At 40.9% G+C, this 21,389-nt stretch overlaps 1 protein-coding gene across 1 annotated transcript in view; it reads left to right on the top strand.

Moving 5' to 3' along the window:
* The window catches only part of KAT6B (lysine acetyltransferase 6B), an 87,907-nt gene that overhangs the window by 2,350 nt on the left and 64,168 nt on the right, over positions 1–21,389 (top strand). Inside the window, exons 2-4 of the mRNA XM_070945438.1 lie at positions 12,536–12,644; positions 18,892–19,007; positions 19,679–19,760. Coding sequence (XP_070801539.1) covers positions 12,536–12,644; positions 18,892–19,007; positions 19,679–19,760 — 307 coding nt within the window. The remainder of the gene's footprint in view (positions 1–12,535; positions 12,645–18,891; positions 19,008–19,678; positions 19,761–21,389) is intronic.

The raw sequence follows: 21,389 nt of genomic DNA, 5'->3' as shown, positions 1-21,389 counted from the left end.
GACATTGTACACTTTCACGACTGACCCCAAAATACAAGTACCGTATCATCTCCAAATTTGGGGTTTCCCTCCGCAAAGGTGGACTGTTGAGCACCACATTTAGTTGTTCGTGCTAATTGTTCAGTCGCAAGGTTTTTAAAATTGTTCAGCAAGCGTGATTTTTAAATAAATAAAATAAATAAATAAATAAATAAATAAATAAATTTATTTCTATACCGCCCTTCTCCCGAAGGACTCAGGGCGGTGTACAGCTAATTTAAAAACGCAAGACACAACAATGATTAAAAATTAAAATAATTAAATAAGTTTGGCCGGATTAAAACCCCAAAAATTTAAAATACCCCAATTAGAATTATTATGTTGATAGCCCGGCCTGGCGGAACAACAGGGTCTTCAATGCGCAACGAAACACCCGGAGGTCGGAGATCTTACGTATTTCCGGGGGCAGTTCGTTCCACAGGGCTGGGGCTCCCACAGAGAAGGCCCTCCCCCTGGGTGTCGCCAGCCGACATAACTTGGCTGATGGCACCCTGAGGAGACCCTCTCTGTGGGAGCGGACTGGTCGGTGGGAGGCTATTCGTGGCAGAAGACGGTCTCGAAGGTAACCAGGTCCTATGCCATGGAGCGCTTTAAAGGTGGTAACCAACTTTTACCTAGTTTTGGTATTTTTTTAATACGTTCCCAAATGCAGAGAGGATGAAAAATGAATGGTTTTCATCCTGTGCTGAAAAACGGAACAGGGAACGTTAGGGATAGAAGAATATTTATTCACTTATTGAAGTAGAAACGCTGAAATTAATAACGAGAGAGGGAGGAGGTCAATGCAGCATTCACACTTCTGACGCTGGCTGACTGCTTGGGAACTTGGGATTTGATAGTGAAATTTCATGGCTCAAAATCCTCTTGGCTTCTCTCCCCAAGATCAAAACAATCGGACTGCCTCCTTTGATCTTTGGAACGTCGGCAAAATTCTTGGGCCAATTCAACATTCGGATGTATTGGTTGGTCATGAGAGCTTGTGTGCATCTGCTGGCGATGCCTGCAAATTCTAAATGAGAACTGGGATCGCTTTGCCTTCTGAAGGGCTCCTTATAAGGGCCTGACCATACTTCAGTCGATGCCTTAATAATATCACACCTTATATTTAAACTATTATCTGAAAACGAGAGCCGTCTCAGCTTCTTCGAATAATTTTACTGCACATCTACCCTGTTTCCCCCCAAATAAGACCCAATCCCCTGAGCCTGGATAGCTCAGCAGACGAATACATTGTAATTTAACTCCAGCTATCTGCAATTAGTAAGTTTGAATCTTGCCAGGCTCAAGGTTGACTCAGCCTTCCATCCTTTCTAAGGTAGGTAAATTGAGGACCCAGTTTGTGGGGGCAATAAGCTGACTTTGTAAAAATATACAAAAGTATGAAGGCTATTGCTTAACGCATTGTAAGCCGCCCTGAGTCTCCGGAGAAGGGCAGCATATAAATCAAATTTAAAAAAAAAAATCAGAAAATAAGCCCTAGCATGATTTTTCAGGATGCTGTGTAATATAAGCCATATATATATGCACCATAGAGAGTATTTTAACTTACTGCACCTGTGTCTGGTTTGCCAATTGCACAATGGCAGATAGGACAGCGCTCCAGAGGGTCAACGGCATTGCCCAGAGGATCATTGGTTGCCCCCTTGGAAGAGCTTTATAGCTCCCACTACCTTAAGAAAGTTCAAAACATTCTTAAGGATCCATCTCATCCTGGGCACCCTTTTTTTTTTTTGAACTATTACTATCTGGCAGACTGTACAGGATAATAAAAAAAAGGACAAACAGGCTGAAAAACAGCTTCTATCCCAGAGCAGTAACTATATTGAATTCTACTGTATAGTGCAATATTAATGCAGTATCAGGGGGTTTCAATTCAATTGTATAGAATCTGAAGGAGGTGTGTTTTTGTTTTATTTTTTTATAATTTTCTTATGTATGATGTACACTGAAGAGGATATTTAATTTCGTTGTATGAGGTGCAATGACAATAAACTTAAAAACTTAAACTTAAATATTGGCACCAGATCTTCTGATGTTCTTTTTGCATCAAAGGAAGCCCATCTGCCTTTCTGGACAGGTGGCTCTTCAGCTTGGAAAAACGACTTTCATTCGTCTACATTAACCTTACAAAGTCCAGTAAGCTTGACAGGATTGCTGAGAGAAAGGAAAGCAATGAATGTGATTGTGGTTGTGGTTTCTCTGCTGTTATCCCTGAAAAATGGACTGACGTTCCTGTGGAGGAAGAGACACCAACTGCCTTCTTTCTGGCAGGCCAGTCCCTTGGTCCACCTGGCACAGGTAGGCACAGCTCAGAAATCAGCTGCTTGGACTTTTTGGTACAGAAAACTATTAGAAGAAAGTGGAGAAATCAGATCAGGACTTTGCTTGAGTTGTTGTAGATCCATCTGTTACTATCTTTGATAGGCCTGTGGGTAAAGGTTCCCCTTGCACATATGTGCTAGTCATTCCCAACTCTAGGAGGCGGTGCTCATCTCTGTTTCAAAGCCGAAGAGCCAGCGCTGTCCGAAGACGTCTCCGTGGTCATGTGGCCGGCATGACTAAATGCCAAAGGCGCACGGAACGCTCTTACCTTCCCACCAAAGGTGGTCCCTATTTTTCTACTAGCATTTTTTATGTGCTTTCGAACTAATAGGTTGGCAGAAACTGGGACAAGTAATGGGAGCTCACCCCATTACGCGGCCCTAGGGATTCGAACCACTGAACTGCCGACCTTTCGATTGACAAGCTCAGCGTCTTAGCTACTGATCCACCGCATCCCAGGCCTGTGGGTAATACAGTATTAAGAGGCCTGTGGGTAGTACAGTATTAATGAGCCTCGGTGGTACAGTGGTTAGAGTGCAGTACTGCAGGCTACTTCTGCTGATCACCGGCTGCCAGCAGTTTGGCAGATCGAATCTCACCAGGCTCAAGGTTAACTCAGCCTTCCATCCTTCCGAGGTGGGTAAAATGAGGACCCAAATTGATGGGGGCAATAAACTGACTCTGTAAACTGTTTAGAGAGGGCTTTAAAAGCACTATGAAGCGGTATATAAGTCTAAGTGCTATTGCAATTGCTAATCAATCAATCAATCAATCAATCAGAATAGAGCTGGAAGGGACCTTGGAGGTCTTCTAGTCCAACCCCCTGCTCAAGCAGGAGACCCTATATCCGTGATGGCGAACCTATGGCACGTGTGCCACAGGTGGCACGTGGAGCCATATCTGTGGGCATGCAAGTATTGCCCTTGCTCAGCTCCAGCGGGCATGCGCACGCTAGCCAGCTGATTTTCAGGCCTTCCAGTTCCACCGGAAGTCAGGAAATGGGCTGTTTCCAGCCTCTGGAGGGCCTCTGTGGGGGGTGGGGAAGGCCGTTTTCAGCCTCCCCAGGCTCCAAGAAAGCCTCTGGAGCCTGGGGAGGGCAAAAAACGGACCTACCTGCCCCACCGTGCCATCACGTGCCAAAAGCGGGGAAAGCACAGGGGGGCCGTGCACACATGCGTGGGGGGCGGGGCGCATTGAATTGTGGGTGTGGGCACGCCCACGTGCAATCCCCCCGCTCCCCCCCCGCTTTTGGCACGCGACAGCAAAAAGGTTAGCCATCACTGCCCTATATCATTTCAGACAAGTGACTGTCCAGTCTCTTCTTGAAAACCTCCAGTGATGGAGCACCCACAATTTCTGAAGGCAAGCCCTTCTACTGGTTGATTGTCCTCAACTGTTAGGAAGTTTCTCCTTAATTCCAGGTTGTTTCTCTCCTTTGATTAGTTTCCTTCAATTACTTCTTGTTCTGCCTTCTGGTGCTTTGGAAAATAAGATGACCCCCACTTCTTTGTGGCAGCCCCTCGAATACTGCTATCATATCCCCCCCTAGTCCTTCTTTTCTCTAGACTGGCCATACTCAATTCCTGCCACCGTTCTTCATATGTTTTAGCCTCCAAGCCTTTAATCATCCTAGTTGCTCCTCTTTGCGCTTTTTCCAAAGTCTCAACATCTATTTTGTAATGTGGTGACCAAAACCACACGGAGAGCAATATTTACATAATGACACATAATTACATGGAGAGGAATTTATGTCCAGAATTTATTGATTGATGGATTGATTGATTTAAATGTAGTATTGCAGGTTCCACTTTTCTCTCCTGCCAATGCATGTGCCCTTTGCAGATAAAAAGAATGGCTGTTACATTTCTGACAGTGATTGAATTAATTATTAGAAGATGCATAAAATCTTAACAGCTAAATAGGCAGCAGTTTGGGGAATATGCTTCAGTGAAGAGGACAGGTAGATGTCAATGTGATTTGAGTGGGAAATTGATGAGCACAAAAATCAGCGGATCCCTGAACAGGTTTAGGAAAAATGGTATAGAAATGAATTAACTACTATATAAATATTTATGTTGTTCCAGTTTGAATGGAGAATGTTGCAGGAGTAATGTTGCTCCTATAGTATACAAGAACAACACCAAACATGTATTGGACAATTGTGTAGATAACATTTGTAATGTCAGAGAAGGTAGTAAAATCATTACATAAAGGATTTTGTTTAGGATACTTGTTTGTTTTGGAATAAACTTCGAGATATGCTTAAACAGGAAAGGTAGTGTTAAAATCTACATTCGACTTTTTCTCTTAATTCTTGCAATGTTCAAGCCAGTGATATGACACACTCTTAAATTCAATATCTTGATGCTATTTCTTTTAAGTACCATATTTTTCAGACTATAAGATGCACCTAGATTTAGAGGAGGTAAACAAAAAAAAAAAGTTTTTGGCCTCCGCGCGTCCTGTTTTCGCCCTCCCTGGTCCCCAGAAGCACTTTGCAGGCCAAAAACAGGCCCGTTTTTGGCCTCCTGAACAATGGTGGCATTCAGCTGGTTCTATCCGGTTTGGGCGAACCAGTAGCGGTGGCTGCGGGAGGCTCCGCCTACCCATCCATCCCATTTTTGATGCTCTACATGTGTGCAGAGGTCTCTGCGCATGCCGGAGGTGGCATGTGCGAGTGAAGCTTGCGTGCACAGTCACATTTGCAAACTGGTAGCAAAGGTAATACCACCCCTGCTCCTGAACCCTCCGCGCATCCCATTTTTACTAAAAACACACTCATTTTTGGCCTACAGAGTGCTTCTGGAGGCTAGGGAGGGTGAAAACGGGATGCACAAAGGGTTCGGTGTGTCTTATAGACCGGATACGGCCTCGTTTTTAGCAAAAACGAAATGTGCAGAGCACTGCAGAGTGCTGGGGGCCGGGGAGGGCAAAAACGCAACACGCGGAGGTTTTGGGAGGCCAAAAACAGGCCCGTATTTGGTCTATAAGACGCACTGAAATTTTTACCCACTTTTTTTTGGGGGGGGGAGTGCGTCTTGTTCTCCAAAAAATACAATATATTATTTGTTAGACCTCTTTTATGATGACTTTTGGGTTGATCATTTCAGTAAATAGTTGGGTTGTGTATATTCTAATTTAACGCTCCTAACTAACGCACTTTCGAAGCTGTAAAGCAACATTTTCTCTCCCTGTTGACCAGGCAGGTAGAAAGGAATTTGTTCTTAGGAACTCTGTGATTTATCCTGCGTGGATGAGGATGATTGATAACCAACCTGTTGTTATTAAAGTGTCAAGGAACTTCTGTGCAGCTGCGTAACGCAAATTATAGTGCAAGTACAATGGTTTTCTTGCAATTATATACTATGCATTTGTGTATAACATTTCATAATGTCATAAGCACGGTGGATAGTGCTTTAATTAACAAATAAATAACACTCAAGAAGCCTCTGTGAGTGTATGGAGACATTGCTGTTCCTAATAGTCTCCCATTTAGGTCTTAATGAGGTTTGATCCCGCTTAGTTTATTATTTATCAATAAACTGGTTGTATGCTGACGCATACAGTACCTGGACCTCATACTCCCAAATTGGTTTACTATTTTTATGATTTTTATTTTATTATATCTCCGATGCTTTGATTGTGGGTACTCATACCATATTAAGAATAAAACTCAAGTCGCTTTATGCAAATACTATCATTATTATTTATACGATGTTACATTGCAGTTGTATAGTTTGCCTTCTTCATTAATGCAATGAGAGAATCATTAAAATGCCTGGTGTTCAAATATTTGATCAAACATCAATTAAAAACCATGTATTTCAAGTTAAAGGAGAAAAACTCTACAGATTTATAATTGAACATGACAGCTGTTCAGTTTAATTACGAGCAGATAACATTTTTTTTTTTTTGGAACACTTGCTATCAAGTGAGCCACCTAAAGAGATGAGATGAATGATGCATATAGGCTGATATCAAAAGTAATTGGTTATTTTCATTTAAAGTTCCATTCTTTTTGCTTAGATTAAATAAGGTTGATTATTTCATGAGTCAATAAAGGAAAGAAGTATGCCTGTCTAGCTGTGCTGTTTAGATCTTATGACAGATGCTTCTGAAAGCATTGGCATCCCTATAACCTCTGAAAGATGCGGAGTGGATATTAATGAGCTGCTTCAAGTGATGTACAATAACTTCGCTCTTGGATGAAAACAGATGTGAGTGACTCTGTTTAAATATTAAACAGACTCCAGGCCTCTCTGTTGGCTTGTTTTAAGGTGACCTAACAGTATCGTATTTAAAAAAGACTTCAGATTAAATGCTGAGTGCTTGACCTTGTTTAAATAGTTGTAATTGATTACGGTTAAAGTGTTGGTGAAAGTACTACTGGTAGCAACTATCTGTCTTACCGAGGCATGTTCATTGACCTGGACAAGGAATTTACACGCCTTTTTATAAAACGCATAATCCAAGCGATAGGGTAAAATAAAAACAGTTTTAAGAGTTGGATAAGCATGATCAAAATGGCAAGGTAGCTAAACTGAATGCTGTATTAGGAATATTCCCAATTACCACTTCAGATAAGAACCTCCACTATAGTCTGTGAGGGTATGCTGTGTATGAGATCATAGAATGTAAGGAACCTTGGTGGGGCAGCAGATTAAAGTGGTGTTAAGTGACACCAGCTGCCTGCAATTACTGCAAGTTCAAATCTCACCAGGCTCAAGGTTGACTCAGCCTTCCATCCTTTCGAGGTAGGTAAAATGAGGACCCGGATTGTGGGGGCAATAAACTGACTTTGTATAAAAAAGAACACCGCTTGGGGGGGCCGAAAGCCCTACTAAGCAGGTATAGTAGGCGAGACCGCCTTCTGCCACCAATAGCCTCCCACCGGCCAGTACGCTCGCACAGAGTGGGCCTCCTCAGAGTGCTGTCCGCCAGACAGTGTCGGCTGGCGACCCCCGGGGGGAGAGCCTTCTCTGTGGCGGCGCCCGTCCTCTGGAACAACCTCCGCCCAGAGATACATACAATATCAGACCTCCGGATTTTTCGTCGGGCCCTGAAAACTTATTTATTTCAACTAGCCGGGCTGGTTTGATCCCACAGTTTTGGGTTAAATTTTAATTGATTTTAAATTGGGTTTGTTTTAAATTGCGGCCAAAAATATTTAATTATTTTAAACTGCTTTTAAATTTTGTATATTTTGTTTTTATTTTGACTGTTCACTGCCCTGAGTCCTATTGGAGAAGGGGGGTATACAAATTGAAATAAATAAATAAAATAAAAATATATACAAAAGTATGAAGGCTATTGCTTAACGCATTGTAAGCTGCCCTGAGTCTCCGGAGAAGGGCGGCATATAAATTGAACCAATAAATAAATAAATAAACCTTGGAGATCATCTCGACCCGTGATGGCATACCTATGGCACGCATGCCACAGGTGGCATGTAGAGTCCTCCCTGCGGGCACGCCAGCCATCACCCCAGCCCAGCTCCACTGCGCATGTGCATATGCCTCCCACCAGCCAGCTAATCTTTGGGTCTCTGTTGCGTATGCGTGGGGGACGGGGGACACGTGCGCGCATGCGCAGGGGGGGCGGAGCGCAGTGGGGTACAGGTTGGTGCAAGAGGCTTTCCAGGCCCAAAATAGGGTGCCGGGGGGGGGCTCACGTGGCCTCACAAGCAACTGTCTGGAATGGTTTACGGTCTCTCTCTCTCTCTCAAGGAACAGGCACAACTGTCGCACAACATGAAGTTGTGCGAAGGCCGTCCTACCCAGGGCTGCTGTATTGACTTTTTGCTTCTCTTCCGTTTAGTACTTCACCTGTCAGGGAAGGAAAATGATGCAAATTATATAATATAATGTCAAGATGTAGATGACTTCATCATGGCTTGTACCAGATGTCTCTATACCCTGTTTTTGATACTATCTTTTGGTGCAGATTTATACCTGGAATAAATTGCTATCCTTGGCAGAGGCTTGAAATAAATCTGTAAAATTATGTAGTAATAGTTAATACCTTATGTTCATAAATAATTATCATAACCTATCAAAGCATTTTCTCTGTGTCATCTGTTTAATATATGTGGTTGCATATTAAAGTTTTTAACCCAATCTAGTTACTCTAGAGAATTTTCCTACTATAACCATTTGTCTTCTTGAAATCTTCTTTAGAATGTAGTAGTCCATAAATTACTTTTAATAGTTTCAAACGAATTAAATTGAAATAATACTGACATTAATAAATGGTGAATAAGGGACTTTTAAGAAGTTCTTTGAGATATACAATAATTTCCAGATTGCTCTGTTTTAAGGTACCACTGCAATTGCAGTATTATTTGACCTGTATGATTTTGTGAGATGCTCTGAACCTAGTAATATTGCCTGTATTTTTTTTTTTAATTTGATTTTATATGCCGCCCTTCTCCGGAGACTCAGGGTGGCTTACAATGCGTTAAGCAATAGCCTTCATACTTTTGTATATTTATACAAAATCAGCTTATTGCCCCCACAAGCTGGGTCCTCAATTTACCTACCTTAGAAAGGATGGAAGGCTGAGTCAACCTTGAGCCTTGGTGAGATTCGAACTTGCAGTAATTGCAGGCAGCTGATTGTTAATAACAGGCTATTAGTGTGCTGCGCCACCAGGCTCTTCTTTCAACAAGAAAGGATTTATTAGGTTCAGCCAATTCTGCATCCATCTAATAATATATAGCCCAGCCTGGTTTTTGCCTCATACCGACTTCCTTATTAGGAAACTTTCTCAGATGTTCTGCTAAAGTCAAGATCTCAGAGTTGGAAGGGACCTTGGAGGTCTTCTAGTCCAACCCCCTGCACAAGCAGGAGACCCTATACCAGTGATGGCTAATCTTTTCTGGACCGAGTGCCCAAAGAATGCGTGCACATGCGCTTGGACCCCAAAATACAATGTGCATGGTATCCGGTAAACATGCCCAACCCCTGTGATGTGCGCACGGCACCCCACATGCCGTGAATGGGGATTTGAAAAAATGATTATCAAATTTGTAAATAGAAAAAGATGGAGAAGAACACAATAGAGTGTTCAATAGACCTCCAAAGTCCCTTCCAACTCTGTTATTCTACTAAGTGCCTACAAGTTGACCCTGCTTAGACCATCTCTTGATTATGCTTGATCAGCGATGGTGAAGACACACATGTGAAAGGTGACACGCCATGACACTTGGGGTGACATGCCAGTATTCATCAATCCCTGTCAAGAAATGATCTCAAAATCACATCCTTTCTCACATGATTTTGGAGGCTGCAGACACCGTGCAAAAGTGTGTGTGTGCATGCGTGCTCTGGTGCATTGCCCAGACTCTCCTAAAATGAGTTCGCTTCACTTGTATTTTAATGTTGTCATTACTTGATGCTTCTTTATATAATACTTAGCATCACACATGATAGGACTGTGTTTTTAAAATAAAAAAATAAATATATAAAGAATTGTTGCTCACTTGTTGGGAAGGGGCCAGCAGTTAAGTCGTTTCCCAAATTTTTAATAACGGCTCGCCATCCCTGTGCTAGATTATCATGCCAAAGGAGCAGAGGAAAAAAAGGCTAGGCAGATTTGGGTTTTTTGACAGTGCAATTAACTATTAACTTATACAATGCAGCAGGGGTGTTAAACTGGCGGCCCACAGGCCGGATGCACCATGCGCAGGCCACGCCCAACCCAGCTCCGTGAATGGGAAAGCCGTCGGGAGACGTCACATGAAGGCAACCTAACGCGAAAAGTTTGACACCTGTGGCAATAAAGGATTCTTACAGTTAAACTAATACGAGAGATGCTTAACGATTAAGGTCAAGGATATCTGCAAGTTGTAGTCAGAAGAGTCCAAAGCAGTGGTGGGATTCAACCGGTGTAACAACCGGTTCGCTTCGTAGACACGTGCCAAACACGCACTCCACGTGCGCGCAGTACATTTGAAAACATCTCTAAAACTTAACTTCTACTGCAGCCCCGGCGAGTAAAAGAGCTGAGGCGCGGCAGTTCGCTCTGCCATGCCTATCAGCTGGGCTTCAAACAAAGGAAATATAGGTTGGTATAGCGCAGGGGCAGCCGGCTGACCCAGCTGATCATCGGAGCGAACCGGTTCGCTCTCAGCTGATCGTCGGAGGTACCGGTCTACCCAAAACTGTCCGAACCGGCTGAATCCCATACCTGGTTCAGTGGGTTGGCCACAACCATGTAATTGAAGGCCTAGCCATGTTTTGTGTGCACTGCAGAATGTCGATTGCACCTTTGAGGCCATCATCGTGGCTTTGTTGACCACACTCTGTGGACACCCCTGGTTAAAAGTAATCTCATCTTTAGTATAACAAACTTTTCTATTGTTGGAAAGCTCAGGAGGTGTTATCGTATTTATTTTTGTCTAATGTGATTAATTTCAGTCAAGTGGTTTGAGTGGTGTTTTTTTTTTTTTATTCACTGTGTTTGATTTCTTCTTTAAGAACAATTTGCTTTTGAATAAAATCTTGCTCAAGATTTTAAAAAAAAAAAAAAAGAAAAAAAAACTATGAAAAGGCTGGTCCAAAAATTATTATTCAGTATTGTATTTCAAGAATTTAGAAGTGTATTAGGCCAAAGAAAACCCAGTGAGATCTGCAGAGTTGCAGCTGCTGAATCCACTGGAATCAACTTACAACCACAATTGAGCTCAATTTTTTTTGTTCCTGAATGAGACATTTGTTAATTTTGCCCCATTTTACAACCCTTCTTGTCAATGTTGTTAAGTGAATCACTGCAACTGTAAAGCTAGTAACGTGGTTGTTAAGTGAATTTGGCTCACCCATTGACATTGCTTGTCAGAAGGTCACAAAAAAGGATCACGTGCCCCCAGGACACTGCAACCGCCATAATTATGAGTCAGTTGCCAAGCATCTGAATTTTGATCACATGACCACAAGGATGCTGCAAAAGTCATAAGTGTGAAAAGCAGTCATAACTACTTTTTTCAGTGCCGTTGTAACTTTGAACAATCACCTAAATAAACTGTTGTAAATTGAGGACTACCTGTAGTGATATTCATCATTCAGAGTATCCTTCCAACAGAGTATCAAACTTTGGGAACTTATTAGAATATTATAAGGGTATGGCTATTTCTGTACACCTCTTAATACAGGATGATATAGGAAGAATATTTTAATAATCTTTGACATTCTTCTCCAGAGACATAAGATGTAAGCATATATTCTCCGTGCTCCCACTGTAAAAAAGTTGTGAGTCTGTATTGATTTTTGTTCAATTTTTGCTACTTTTAGAGAAATTGAGAAATTTATAATCACAGATCTTTGAAAATGCATTAAACATTTACTGTTTTTTAAGTTTTATAAACCCTTCTTATGAGGGCTGTGTCCCCCAAAATAAGAGTGTTTCATATATAAAATTTTAGATACTTATGTGAGTATATGAAAGATAGGGACAATTGCAACTCTTCCTTTAGAGGTGAGGAGTTCTGTATAGAAAAAGCTGAACTGAACAATTAAATGTATCCGCATAATTTGAATCTAGATTTCATACAATGCAGGCTTTGGCAAAGTTCAAATGTTTCAAATTCTGTTCCCGAACGCAACTTTGAACTAATGTGTTGACACTTGTATGTGTCAACTTCAATGATTGACATAAGATTTACTCCCAGGTCCAGGTAAGTGTATGTTGAATTGTGATCTATGCACACTCCAGTATTAATACATATACCTGTTCTTGTGAGTCTGGGTAGGATATAAGTTGAGTGTTTCATCTGTAGCTCTTGATAAAAACTATGCAGTTTTCTTATACATTGATTTTCTTTTATAGTTGCGGAAGAGTGGAGCTGATTTTTCATGCCTCTAAGATACTTCCTTTCATAACCTGGAAATACTTAATCCTGTTTCCTAATACCCATGAGGTCTAAATCATACAAAGGATAATTCTAAATTTTGGCAAATTTATTTCTAGTTGTTAGGAATGAATTAATATCCTGGAAACAAGAATTAAAGTATTTAAGCTTAGGAAATTATAAAAGGCAAAATGTTTGTTTCTGCTAATAAAAAAGGCATCTAGACCTGCTAATCTGTATCTATATAACATCTTAATACACTGAGGTCAAGAAAAAAGAAAACATTCTTTGAAAGAGAACTAACTATTAATTTGACCATTCTTTCCATAGCCCCGGGCTGATCCCATTCCCATATGTAGCTTCTGTTTGGGGACAAAAGAATCAAACCGTGAGAAAAAGCCAGAAGAACTTCTCTCCTGCGCAGACTGTGGTAGCAGTGGTAAGTCATTCAGTCTGGCCAAATGAGAATTGTCAAGGCATGTTTATGTTTGCAAGCGGAGGTGCTCCCGTCAATGGAAGGAGAACTCCATTCCCAGGAGAGCGTGAGTTAGAAAGTTTTCTTCCATGATTGTAATTCTTTCTGAAGTTCTTTCCACAGAGCAAAAAAGTAGCATTTTGGAATGTCTGCTTTTCGTTTTTGTCTTTTAAAACTAAGGAGTTGAGTGTGTCATTGGCAGCTACCCATCTAACCAGGGGTGGGTTCTACTTACCTTTACTACTGGTTTGCAACGGGGCTGCGCGTGTGCTCTTCTGTGCAAGCATCATTTTGATGATGGGGTCGGTGGGCGGAGCCTCCCGCCGGTTTTACTACCGGTTCTATAGAACCGGTGCGAACCAGGGGCAACCCACCACTGCATCTAACTTGATACAAGTAGTAGAGTAGCTGTTGTGAGTTGAACGTGATAAAAACTTTGTGGCACGTTCAAGGCTAAGAAATGGGTTATTTTGTGGATTTCATCAGATTGACAAGAGTGCCATTTTGAGAGAGAAATATTCTGTATTCGCAGCCATTATTGGGGCTGCAATGGGAAGAGAAGAAGAGAGAAAAGGGGGAATTGTAGAAGAAGAAGTGAAAAGAAATGTTGCTTGGGGTAGTGACAAAATCCAACACGGTAGTTAGATATGGGCCAGACATTTTTATGCCCAGTAGATACGTAATCCAGATAGTGTAATAAGAAATTTTTGTCTTTGTTTAAGCCACAACAGACGGTGCTAAATTAGATAAAGTCCATTTTGGCTAAATCCATGGATCCTTAACCCTTGTTACCTTGAAATCTCAGACAGGGTACCTTGGGAAGGAAGTGAACTGTTTTTCCATTGGTTATGGAATATATTTTACTCATATTGGATCACACAAAGAAGTCTGCCTATCTCTGCGGCCAACTTTTTGGAATCTTTATTTGAGCTCTTGTCTTGGCAATAGTTAACCGATCCCACCATCTCCTGCGTTTAATTCAGATCCTTTTTGAAGACTGCTTCAGCAAGCTCTATTTTACTCATCGTTGCTTATTTCAACATTTTTCTTGTTTTATCCATTCCATTTATGATAACTTTCCTCTTGTCTCTTTTCCCTTTTTGTTTTTAATTTAAAGTTAGTTCAGCAGAAAGTTTCTTTGAAAGCTACCCAGTATAAAATAGTAGAGTACGGCTAACAGATGATGGGCTAGAATAGATGATGCTGGAAAATAACAGGAAATCAAAGGGATGGAGACTTTCGCAAATCCAGGGTTTGCAACAGGAGTCAAGGAAATGTTAGGAAAAATAGATGCCAGTTCTGTTCTGTATTTAGTGCCATTTTTTTTTTTTAAGAAGAATGAAGAAACAGATTGACAGGCTCCATACCTTGAATCAGGGGTGGTATTAACTTACCTTTGCTACCGGTTCGCAAATATGAGCGCACGCGCCACCTCCGCGCATGCATAGAGCCTTCTGCGCATGCGCGGAGGGTAAAAACCAGGACGTGATGACATCCGGGTGGGTGGGTGGAGCCTCCCACAGCTGCCACTACCGGTTTGCCTGAACCGGATAGAACCAGTTGAATTCCACCACTACCTTGAATGGTGATTGAGGGACAGACACCATTGGAAGTAGCTTTTTTGGGTCTGTGAATCTTTGGTGAGAACTGTTGCAATGAGAAAAGGCAAAGAACTTCTACTGTATTTTCCAGAGTATAAGACGTACCAGAATATAAGATGCACCTTAGTTTTTGGGGAGCAATATAAGAAAAAAGCTGATTGGCAGGTGGATCGGCCTCCGGAATACCCCCACTCAGCTGTTCCCAGAGGTGAATTTTAGCAACAGGTTCCTTGGTTGTGAGCTCTATGCCTTGCTTTTTTTTTCTGCCTCTGAAACTTAGTTTCAGAAAAAACTTTTTTTCCTGCCTCTGAAAGCCTCCGAAACAGCTTCAGAAAAAAAGCCTCTGAAGCTCTATTTGGGGGCTTCTTTTCTGAAGCTTCGTTTCTGATGCTTTTTTCAGCCTCTGAAACCTCCGTTTGAGAAGCTGGGTGGGGCTACATTTGGAGTATAAGATGCATCCAGATTTTCACCCTCTTTTTTGGGGGAAAAAGGTGCGTCTTATACTCTGAAAAATACGGTAATTAGAATTTTTACCCAGAGTACAAAAGAGAACCCACTATCGATTCACAATGAACAGGACCCATACTTAGTCTTTCTAATTCTCATAGTAAGGATATCTTAGTGCAAATTATGAAATGGGTGAACAGAATTTTTTTTAAAATGTGATTACCGTTATTCGGAGGGCCGCACATGCTTTAGAAATGATTCAAAAGCAGAGTACTTGACAAGAAATCAAGCTGACATCTGTTGCCATGCAATTAAAAGTTTTGGCCCTTTTTGGTGGTGTATCACTAGGTATAAAAATGGGGTAGGGTTTCATCACACTGTCGAGGCTGCCATCTTGATTTTTTTGACCCCACAGCCACTTCTGTTTGGATCAAGTGATTTGGAGTGCATGGGAACATGAACGCAACCCCTTAACTCATTAAAACAGCTTTGACTTTGTTGTGTTACACAGTTACAACTGTGGACACAGTTTTTTTTCCCCCAGGTTCACGCAAAACCTTGAAACGAGATGTGGCTGTTTCAAAAAAATAATTGAATCCACCATGTCTTCTCCCAATCATTTTTTGAAGTATGCCCTGCTCTAATTATTAGCCAAATGTCAGAGAAAATTATGAAATAAGTACTGTTGAGTATGAATGAAGTACTGTCTGGTGTGGTGGATACACTGAAACACACACGGAGAAGCACCGTTAAAATGCAGCCAAGAAGATACACGCACTGGGTATACTACCATAGTAGAAATGACTAAATTTTATTTTGTGCACATTTTCTTATAGGACTTCATTTTGTCAGAGTTCATGTGCTTCATAGAGGAACTTTCGTAAAAGATGCTTTGTCTTTTTTTACGGCTGCATCTGTTTTATGCGGAATGCATGCCTGTAAAATTGTAAGAAGAGCTATGCTGGATGAGCAAAGGCCCATGCAGTCCAGTAGGAAAAACCGAAGCAGGATACAGATGTGACAGCTCAATCCTACATATGTGCAGTATTATCTGGCATCCAGTAGTTGGCTTGCATTATACGGCTAAGTTTCTGGTTGCATGGCAGATGTCCCTGGGTTTTTTTGGAACGGAATAACTTAAGGCCTATCTTAAAATGAAAGATTTGTAAAGAGAAACCATGACTTGTGCTTCCTGTGCATTGTTTGATTGAGGCAGGGTGCTTAATATTTTTTTTCAAGTCGAAGATCTTTAGTAGCTTCCAAGGCACTACAGCCTAAGAAATGAACAGATTTAATTTAGAAGCCATCAAATAAATTATATCTACTGTTGTTAATAGGATTACCCCCCTGCTACACGTCAAGTTATTTTCATCTTGTTGTTGCACTGAACATTTACATTTGGGAATGGGATTGCCAGGCAATATGTAGCGATATAGTTTTTATTCCTTTATTTCCTTGGAACAGGGGAGAGCAGCTGTGGCAATTTTACGAACTATGGACTTCAACTGAGCCATGCTGGCTCAGGAATTTTGGGAGTTTATTTAGATTAGTTTAACAGAGTTGGAAGGGACCTTATAGGTCATCTAGTCCAGCGGTCACCAACTGGTGGTCCGTGGACCACTGGTGGTCCATGAAAAAATATTGGTGGTCCACAGAAAAATTATTTGCATTTTTTATGTTGCACTAAATCAGGTGTCCTCAAACTATGGCCCCTGGGACAGATATGTGCAATGAACATTTCATGTTGCTGCAGAGTCTCACCTTTCGGGGTCTTTTTGTGTGGGTCGGAGGGGGACAGAAATTCCGACTTGGAGTCTGCTTCAGCCTTCTGGTACAGGGCTTTGGGTGAAGGCTGGAGGGAAGCGCCACTGGTGGCAAAGAGCTGGAAGGCCTTGTTCCAGTGGGACTGCCTCATGGCCTGGAACCAGTTGACCATCTCAGCCTGCTGAGCCTCCAGGTGCCGGTACCTTGCCTTGCACTCCCGCAGGTCTTCCCTCTGTTTGGAAAGCCTATGCTTGTAGTCCTCAGTGAGGTGCTTCTGCTGAGCCTCCTTCTCGGTCAGATCCAATTTGAACTGAGCCAGCTGTTTTGCTAACCTTTTCTCGTGGTGGCTGCTTAGCTCCAACAACTGCTTCCTATTAGGGCCCTAAGGAGACTGGGCGGGAAGGTGAGGAGTAGCTGGGAGGGGAGGGGTGAGTAGAGGCTGGCAAGACGCCCCTCAATGTGAGTGACATCAAGTTGGCCATGCCCACCCAGTCACATGTCCACCTAGCTACGCCCACCCAGCCAGTCGTTAGACAGATCATATTAGTGGTCCATGGGATTTAAAATTATAATTTAGTGGTCCCTGAGATCCAAAAGGTTGGGGACCCCTGATCTAGTCCAACCCCCTACTCAAGCAGGAGACCCTACACCATTTCTGACAAATGACAGTCCAATCTTTTCTTGAAAGTCTCAAATGATGAAGCTGCCACAACTTCAGAAGGCAACTTCTGTTCCATTGGTTGATTGTTCTCACTCTGTCAGAAAGTTCCTCCTTATTTCCAGGTTGAATCTCTCCTTGGTCAGTTTTCATCCATTATTCCTTGTCTGGCCTTCAGGTGCTTTGGATAATAAACTAAATTATTAATGTATCTTAAATTGAAAAATATCTTTAGATAGATTTTTACTCCAAAAGCATTTTATTAAAATAAATTTGATTTTAAAAAATCCAATTTAAATTTTAAAAATCCAATTTTTTATTGTTTTTTTTTAAAAAAAATCATAGATTTTTATCCACCCTGACATGGATTAATCATTTTAGCTATTTTGGACTAAATCACTGTTTCTGACTGTCACCCTTCTTGAATGTTCTATGGTCATCTTTGAATGGCACCATTACTGAATGGATACACCTCTCTCAGCTCTTCCTCATTGTTGTGTCCTTAGTAAGTTGGTTTTCTTGCTGAACATTCACCCATTTTCAGTATTTTCTTCCTCTTTAGAAAATGAAGTTCAGTAAGACTTCAGTAAGAAGTAATAATTACTATCATTATTTTATTCCTTACTCCATATGATTTTTGTAACTTGCCCATATGTTCAGAAGTTGGCATGCACGCTATATATCCCCTCTTTGGTATAATGATGAGTCTCAAAAATACTTATGCTATATGCCTGGAATTCATTTACTCAAAAGATTAATTCAGGTCACCTGTTGCCTCTCTTGATAAGTATTTTGGATGATGAGGGTAATTTTAGGCAAATCACTTTATTTATTCTAAGGTTATGTTGTTCCATTTCCTAAACTCTCTATATAGAAGATATGTTGGGCCAGGCAAGAATGCATAAAGGATTGGAAAAAAATATTTATCACTCTCAGTTTTCAGAGTCTTTGCATAATGTGTCTAACCAGAATCACACCCCAAACTCGTATATATTAGTCTTTGTCATCATAGTTTTGTCTATTCTTCAGAAATAATACAGTGACCTGTTCTTCAGTGTTCTCAGTCTTTCTTCGTGTCTGTTGCTTTCATCAAATGATTGTAATATTATAAACAGAACTGCATGATCCAGAAAACTAAAATGTGAACATATGCACAGTTCAGTTGCTTAGCGTGGTGAGAATAGATTTCAGTAAAGAAAAATGTGTTTCAGAGTAACTAGTTTTAATAATGGGCTAGACCTGTTTTTGGGCTCTGCAATACATAGCATTCAAATAGCAGGACCCACTTTAGAGCTATAATAAAATATTTTAAGCAAACATCTTTAATCTGGTTCCTGAGTGAGAATAAACAACAGTGGTCAGTACTGATACGGTTTTACTGTGATTGATTTAGGACAATTGCTTTAAAGAGTTTGAAGGTATAACAGACCCCCTCAAAAGCTACTTAAGTGACTTTTATAACTTTTTGCCAGTTTCCTGCATTTACTTCCAGTTTTTGACCCAAAAAAAATAGACATTGGGAGATCGATTAGCTTAACAACTGTGATTTTTGCTTAATGATCACTACAAAAAATGTAAAAAAAAAAAAAAAATCAGATCCAGTCACATGATGCAGCCTCAATGACTTAACAGCCATAATTCTAAGCTCAGTTAAGGGTTGTAAATTGAGGACTTCCTGTCCTAGAGTTTCTGTCGTAACAGAACGCTAAAATAAATGTTTTAATTCTTGGTTGTTTCATAGGGCATCCATCCTGTCTTAAATTTTGTTTGGAGTTAACAACAAACGTGAAGGCCTTAAGATGGCAGTGTATCGAGTGCAAGACATGCAGTGCCTGCAGAATCCAAGGCAAAAATGCAGTAAGTAATACGGGTGCGCAGTGGTTAGAGTGCAGTACTGCAGGCTACTTCTGCTGCCTGCCAGCTGTCTGCAATTTGGCAGTTCAAATCTCACCAGGCTCAAGGTTGACTCAGCCTTCCATCCTTCCGAGGTCAATAAAATGAGGACCCAGATTGTTGGGGGCAATAGGCTGACTCTGTAAACCGCTTAGAGAAGGCTGTAAAGCACTGTGAAGCGGTATATAAGTCTAAGTGCTATTGCTATTGGTATTTTATATCACACAATGTACATTTGGCTTATATAGGACTAATACATAATTATTAGTATTTTCTACTAATATTAGAATGTATACTAATTGTATTTCAGATATTTATATATCACCCTTCCTATAACTATTATCAGGATTTCCCCCAGTATTAATTTATAATAAAATTGTGACATCATTAAATCTTTATCTAAATATTTAATGCACTGGAGACAAATTTCTTGCATGTCCCATCATGCTTGGCCAATGAAGAATACCCTATATTCTGTTCTAAAATATTCATGGGAAGAGAATGATAGGAATAAGAACTAGCCAGGTAGCCCAACTGTTAATTTAATAAGAGTCTTTAGTCATGAAAATACCAACTTTTTTATTTTTTGAGATTCCTTTATATATTTATTTTCCTCCCCCCTTTCTCTGTTTCAGGATAACATGCTTTTCTGTGACTCTTGTGATAGAGGTTTCCACATGGAGTGCTGTGACCCGCCACTTTCTCGAATGCCAAAAGGTGAGCTTTGCATCTGTATGCCTCGAGGTTTCGTTCACTTATGCCGTCACTAAGTGATTCTGTGAGCGATTTATGGAAAAATCCAATAGGGTAGAATCCAATGTCTGCTTATGATTGAGCATTCTGGACATTTGAAGTAGCTTTATTTTACTAATTGCATTCATAACACTTTTAAAATTTAGGTGTCCCAAGAAAACCTCCTTTTCCAGGGTCTTCTTGGTTACTGTTTTGATGATATGCTAAATGATGCTCAATGAGACATGAATGAGGCTAACCAGAGGTAGCATTCAGCCGGTTCGGACAGGTTCTGACGATCCGGTGGCAGAAATCGCTGGTGGGCTCACCCACCCACCCTGGCTCTATGCTGTCCTTATTTAGGTATGTTTTTGAGGCCCAGTGCATGTGCGGAAGGCGCTTGCGCGAGCAACGGACACACACATTTTCGTTGCTGGGTGAGCCCGTAGGTAAATTATGTGAATCCACCTCTGAGGCTAACCGTCCTTAGCTTCCCTGCACAATTCTTCCTTCCTTATTCTGCCTGGAATACGATCTGAAAACTTTTCCTTCATATCTGCTTCTAGAATTATGATGAATCTTCAGTGTGCCTAATTAAGGAAATATCCATTGCACCACCCAGAACTGATCTGCTAAACATAAGCTTGATTAATTATAGTTGAAGGATTAGTTAGAATAGCTTGCCTGGTGAAGAGGGGGTCTCTTTGCCACAGTTTCTTAGGGATGAAGCGATTCTCTACTTTAACCAGTGGTGGGTTGCCCCGGTTCGGTCCGGTTTTTGCGAACCGATAGTAAAACCAGCAGGAGGCTTCGCCCACCCTCCCGGACGTCATTGTAGACGATCTGTGCATAAGCGCGCGCACTCCCGTTGCGAACCGGTAGTAAATGTAAGTAGAACCCACCCCTGACTTTGACGTTGTATAAAATTAACGGTACTTGGGATTTAAGATTGCAAAGGAATACTTTCCATTTCACAAAAGAAGAAAAATGTTTTTATAATTTGCTCGCTTCTACCTTTAAACTTAACATGATAATCAATAATGTACTCAGCCTTTTACTGCTGACAAGGTGGGTTATATTTTGATTTCATGCTGTTTATTTCAGCACTGGGAATGACTTTTTTTAATGCCAAAGTCTCCTTTGCTGCTCCTTTTATAATACTTCCAGCTGGATAATTAATCAAAAGCTTGGAATAAAAATAGCTTTTAAAAATGTACCACTTATCTTGCCTGGGAGGATTTATTGCACATATACACATCTGATTAAAGATTTCTCTATAACACAGACCATGAGTGGTATGTATCATCTTTATATGAGCTCTCCAACTAGGGCTGTTATGCCATGTTTTCATACTATAACTGTATATTAAATAAATTTATTTTGCTTTTTTTCTTATTCACTTATTTGTTATATTGTTTTATTCTGCTTTCTATCCAGTTCTTGAGATGTTGATTGACTTGGATGGCTACAAAAACAAACAAACAAACAAATAAAAGCTATAAATAATTTATTGTACTATAGTCTACACTCTGGCTCTATATTCAACTACGATGTACGCTAATCTTATCACTTATGTCAGTACAGATAGTCCTCGACCTACGACCACAACAACCA

The sequence above is a fragment of the Pituophis catenifer genome, unplaced genomic scaffold (assembly GCF_029215685.1).
Source record: "Pituophis catenifer annectens isolate HBS135680 unplaced genomic scaffold, rPitCat1.0.hap2 SCAF_6, whole genome shotgun sequence".
NCBI classification, from domain to species: Eukaryota; Metazoa; Chordata; class Lepidosauria; order Squamata; family Colubridae; genus Pituophis; species Pituophis catenifer.
This window is presented reverse-complemented; position numbering and strand designations above follow the sequence as displayed.